At 41.9% G+C, this 5,214-nt stretch overlaps 1 protein-coding gene across 1 annotated transcript; it reads left to right on the forward strand.

The window, feature by feature from the left end:
* Positions 1–4,770: 4,770 nt before the first annotated feature.
* Positions 4,771–5,214, forward strand: LOC117057475 (ribonuclease pancreatic-like). Its single transcript, XM_033168324.1, has one exon. It carries the CDS (start codon positions 4,771–4,773, stop codon positions 5,212–5,214), a length of 444 nt encoding a protein of 147 aa, XP_033024215.1.

Below are 5,214 nucleotides of genomic sequence, written 5' to 3' on the forward strand. Positions count from 1 at the left end.
TGAGCCAATTCAGCAAATTCTAACAATTTGTTCAGCCAGAAAGATTTATTTTACTTTTATTGGTACTTCTCTGCCCACAGTCCCAAGTAAGAACACCTCAGTTTTCCCCCGGAAATGTTGTTCTTGTATTTTTTTTTTTTAGTTCATCATATATAATATTCCAAAACTCTTTAATTTGGGGGCAGATCCACCACATATGAATCAGGTTGCCTTCAGATACCCCACACCGCCAACATTTATTTGAGATATTTTTATACATCTTTGACGGCGTCAAGTACCATCTAAACTGCATCTTCGTGAGGTTTTCCTTGATGGTATAACAAGGCAGTTTGAACCTCTGTGGCGGGGTCCAAGCTCCTGCGCACCTAGCAGTTCAAAAGCATGCCAAAAGTGCAAGTAGATAAATAGGTACCACTCCGGCGGGAAGGTAAACGGCATTTCCGTGCGCTGCTATGGTTTGCCAGAAGCAGCTTAGTCCTGCTGGCCACATGACCTGCAAGCTGTTTGCCGACAAACGCCGGCTCCCTTGGCCTATAGAGCGAGATGAGCACGCAACCCCAGAGTCATCCATGACTGGACCTAAGGGTCAGGGGTACCTTTACCTCTATAATAAGCTGTAAATTTCATATTTACTTTCCAAAGATTCTCCCAGTCAGTCTTCTGGATAGGATGACCAAAATCCTGGGCCCATTTAATTATTACTGTCTTTACCTCCTCCTCCTCGACTTCCGAGTTGGTACATTCTAGAGAGCAGCTTAGTTTTAATATCTAGTAAAAACAAAGAACCTCTGTGATGCAATCTTCAATACAAGTAGTATATATTTTTCTATCATGTATAATAACAGTAAGACAATGGACAGTGATCCGGTATTTCTGGATAGCTGGAGGTGCTAGGGTTGCTTCCAGCATTCCACTCCTTCTTAAGCCTCTGTAGAAAATTCACCTTCTGTACATCCACTCAGAAGAAAGATCCATGAATTTCAATGGTACATACTCCTTGTCTACGATAGCAGGCTAATTTTTTCAGTGGCTAATGGATGCTTCTTGACTACTCCTGTTTCCTAGGGAAGGTTGGACAGTCTGCGGAGTCCTGTTTTTGGACTCCAGTTCCCATCAGCCCCACCCAGCATGGCCAAGGATGATGGGATTTCTAGTCCAGCAACACTTGGAGGGCCATGGGTTCCTCATCGCTGCTCAAATGCACATGCATGTGAAGTATTATTCATGCGCGCAAAGGCGCCACCATATTTTACACACTGCAGCTTCCAGGACACATTTAAAGCCACCTAGAACATAGTACAATTTCAATTTTTTCTACTATATCTTTGGCCAAAAAACCACAATTTGTAGCATAAAAAGTAGAAGGCAGCCTTCAGCAAGGCATAACCCCATTTCCACCTGAGAAATTCAATTTCTTGGTTATTTGCTCACCTCTTGCCATTAAGTCTCTTAACTTGGAGGCATTAGAGTTTCAGTGTGATGTGTTGGGTACAGGATCAGACTTAGATGGGGAAATGCCAACTCAAATACTCTATGCCCTAAAATACAAATAAACAAGCCTCACCATAATACTAGAAGCCCAGATCACCCAATGAAGCTGGATGGTAGGAAATTCAGGGCAGGGAAAAGCAAGCACTCCCTCACAGAAACTCTGGAATTTGCATCCACTAACTTGGACATCTTTAAAAGGAGATGGGGCAAATTCAGGGAGGATAAGGCTGGTTGATCGCTATGGTTAACAGGATGCAGGACTCCACAGGCCTTTCAATCAATCCAGCAATGGTCTTTTGTGCTTCTTGGGATACTAACAATGGTTGATTCCAGTTCCACATTTCAGAGTTAAAGTTAATTATGGCAAGTCAGCTGTTATCTACCTTACAAACTTCTGGTATCTATAGTGGGTGGTTGGGGAATGTTTGAGATGAAGTGGCTACTCAAGGAGTCTCTTGAGCTAGGAACGGAGGTTCAAAAGGAAGGATTTCCTCATTCCAAACTGGGTTAGGGCACAGCTATGTTGGAAGAGATCCATTTTTGTAGGAAGATAGGAGTCATGTGGCCACTCAGAGGGAGATTGGGCAAACTCTAGAATATAAAAATGATCTATCTAAGCCAAAGAGACCAGAGGAGAAAGGCAATTCCCATCTAGCAGACTGGTCTTCTTATTGTCACACATCCGTTATTATATTTTATTCTGAGGGTAAGTAGGAAATCATTATATTCTATCTTGTGCTGTGATATTTGCTTCCATGTATTTATCTGTGGGTTGTGCAGGTGGCACTGTGGGTTAAACCACAGAGCCTAGGGCTTGCCAATCAGAAGGTCGGCGGTTCGAATCCCTGCAACAGGGTGAGCTCCTGTTGCTCGGTCCCAGCTCCTGCCCACCTAGCAGTTCGAAAGCATGCCAAAGTGCAAGTAGATAAATAGGTACTGCTCCGGCGGGAAGGTAAATGGCGTTTATGTGCACTGCTCTGGTTTGCCAGAAGCAGCTTAGTCATGCTGGCCACATGACCCGGAAGCTGTACACCAGCTCCCTCGGCCAGTAATGCGAGATGAGCGCTGCAACCCCAGAGTCGGACACGACTGGACCTAATGGTCAGGGGTCCTTTACTTTTATTCATCTTCAATGGAGAGAACCCGCCAGCAGATGGGACACCTTGTCTCCCACTCATTCTACCCGCACCTCTCTTGGCAGCATGGTTTTCTCTGCTTGTGGATGTATATACAATGGGGGGCTTTGACACCATACAGTCAGGTGCACAGCTGTCAACCTTCCCTTTTTTGTGGGAAATTAGGGGAATTTCCCGCAAAAAAGGGGAAGGTTGACAGCTGTCAGCTATCGTCAGGTGTGCCATTTTTAGTTGAAACTTGTTGTGAAGGTAAGGTAATGGAGATATATACCACATGTGGTGGACATGCACGAAAATTAGAGAGTTTTGGAATCTTATTTATGATGAACTGAAAAAGATATTTAAATTAACATTCTTAAAAAAGCCAGATGCCCTCCTACTGGGTATTTTAGGTAAAGACATTCCAAATTTTTTTAAAGAGAAATCTTCCTATACGCCACGGATGCATCCCGAACATTGGTTGCAATGAATTGGAAGTGGGGGGGGGGGAGTTCCAACTTTATCAGATTGGCAAGGCAAATTACAGGAATATGTGGAAATGGCGCAATTGACCAACACTCTGAGAGGCACTACAAGACAATCATTTATTCAAAAATGGGATATGTATAAGAGTTATTTACTGAAATATAATAGTGATATAATATCTGTGGCAGCATTTGAATGACCCTTGTTTAAAGTAGTTGTTAAGAAATAAGGTAATGAGTACAAACTGTTGTAAGAAGGTATTAGAAAATACAGAAATAGTAAGGTAATAATGTTAAGTACATTCAATACTAGAAAGAAAGTTTACATCGGGAAATGATAAGAAGTCTATTTTATGTTAGTAAAAAGATAGGAAAAAAGAGATTGTGTAAATTTAAACTAAGTTTAATTTTTGTGAATCGAAAGAAGAGTATTAGTACATGGTTGCTTTCATTTTTGCTGAATTAAGAGTGTCTATAGTATGTATATTATGTATGTTATTTATGAATTTCAATAAAGTTATGTTAATAGAAAAAAAAGAAAAAGGAAAGAAACTTGTTGCGACAGATCGGGGGTGGTGGTGGTGTGCTTTTCCTCATTGGAAGGCCATGTTTTTAAAACACCCCAAAAAACAACCAGGACAGACAGTCAGAAAATAGGATGAACCTCCTTAGTCTCTCCAGGTGTCTGGAGGTGTCAAGCCCAAATTTAGACCGAACCCCTCCTTTCAGGCCACATATAGGAAACACTTGAAGACAGGAGCTTTAGAAGTGAAGCAGGCAAGCTATTGTTAAGTTTGCTGAAAAACCTTCCTTTTCTCCATAGTATTCCCACATTAATCTGTTTTATATTTGCAGGTTTTTTGTTTTTGTTTTAATGCTGGTGGGAGGGCAGTTTAGTTTTAATAGTGCATTATGACCACTTTTAGGTTTTATATTTTATTTCTGTACAGTGGTACCTTGGTTCCCAAACATAATCCGTTCCGGGAAGTCTGTTCCAAAACCAAAGCGTTCCAAAAACCAAGGCGTGCTTTCCCACAGAAAGTAATTGCAAAATGAATTAATCCGTTCCAGACTTTTAAAAACAACCCCTAAAACAGCAATTTAACGTGAATTTTACTATCTAACGAGACCACTGATCCATAAAATGAAAGCAATAATCAATGTACTGAACTATAAAATAAATAAGACAGTATTGTAGATGACAAAAACAAATTATTATTTTAATAATAATAATAATAATAATAATAATAATAATAATAATAATAATAATTTATTTATTTGTACCCCGCCCATCTGGGCCACTCCTAACAGAATTAAAAGCACAATAAAGCATCAAACATTAAAAACTTCCCTAAACAGGGCTGCCTTCAGATGTCTTCTAAAAGTCAGATAGTTGTCTATTTCCTTGACATCTAGTGGAAGGGTATTCCACAGGGTAGGCACCACTACTGAGAAGGCCCTCTGTCTGGTTCCCTGTAGCCTCACTTCTCGCAGGGAGGGAACTGCCAGAAAGCCCTTGGAGCTGGACCTCAGTGTCTGGGCTGAATGAAGGGGGTGGAGATGCTCCTTCAGGTATACTGGACTGAGGTCATTTAGGGTGTTAAAGGTCCCTAAGAACTAGACATCACTTTAACATTTCCCTTTTTATTCCTCCTCTCTGTAGTTTGCAAGACTCCAGCATGCTGGTCTCCAAGGTCTCCTGCTCATTGCTGGCTCATCTGGCCATCCTTCTTGGGTTTCTGATGGTGCAGTCGTGTGAAGGACAGTCCCGACTAGCTTTTGAGTGGAAGCACATTGATTATCCAAAAAGCTACCCAACTTCCCATCCAGACACCTACTGCAAGCGGATGATGCTTCAGAGAGGGTTGACTCGATATGTTTGCAAGGACGTAAATACCTTCATCAACTACCTCCCTGTAAATGTGATACAAGTTTGCAGAGGCAGAGGGATTCCCCATGGTAGTGACACTGATAGCACATACTCCTTCGATATGGTCATATGCAGATACACAGGTGGCCCGGCTCCTTATGACTGCAGGTACAGCGGCACACCCGCACACTTGCGCATTCGTGTGACCTGCACCGGCAGTTACCCAACACACTATGTGACTCAGATGCACTAG

Source organism: Lacerta agilis, chromosome 14, assembly GCF_009819535.1.
Source record: "Lacerta agilis isolate rLacAgi1 chromosome 14, rLacAgi1.pri, whole genome shotgun sequence".
In the NCBI taxonomy this organism is placed as follows: Eukaryota; Metazoa; Chordata; class Lepidosauria; order Squamata; family Lacertidae; genus Lacerta; species Lacerta agilis.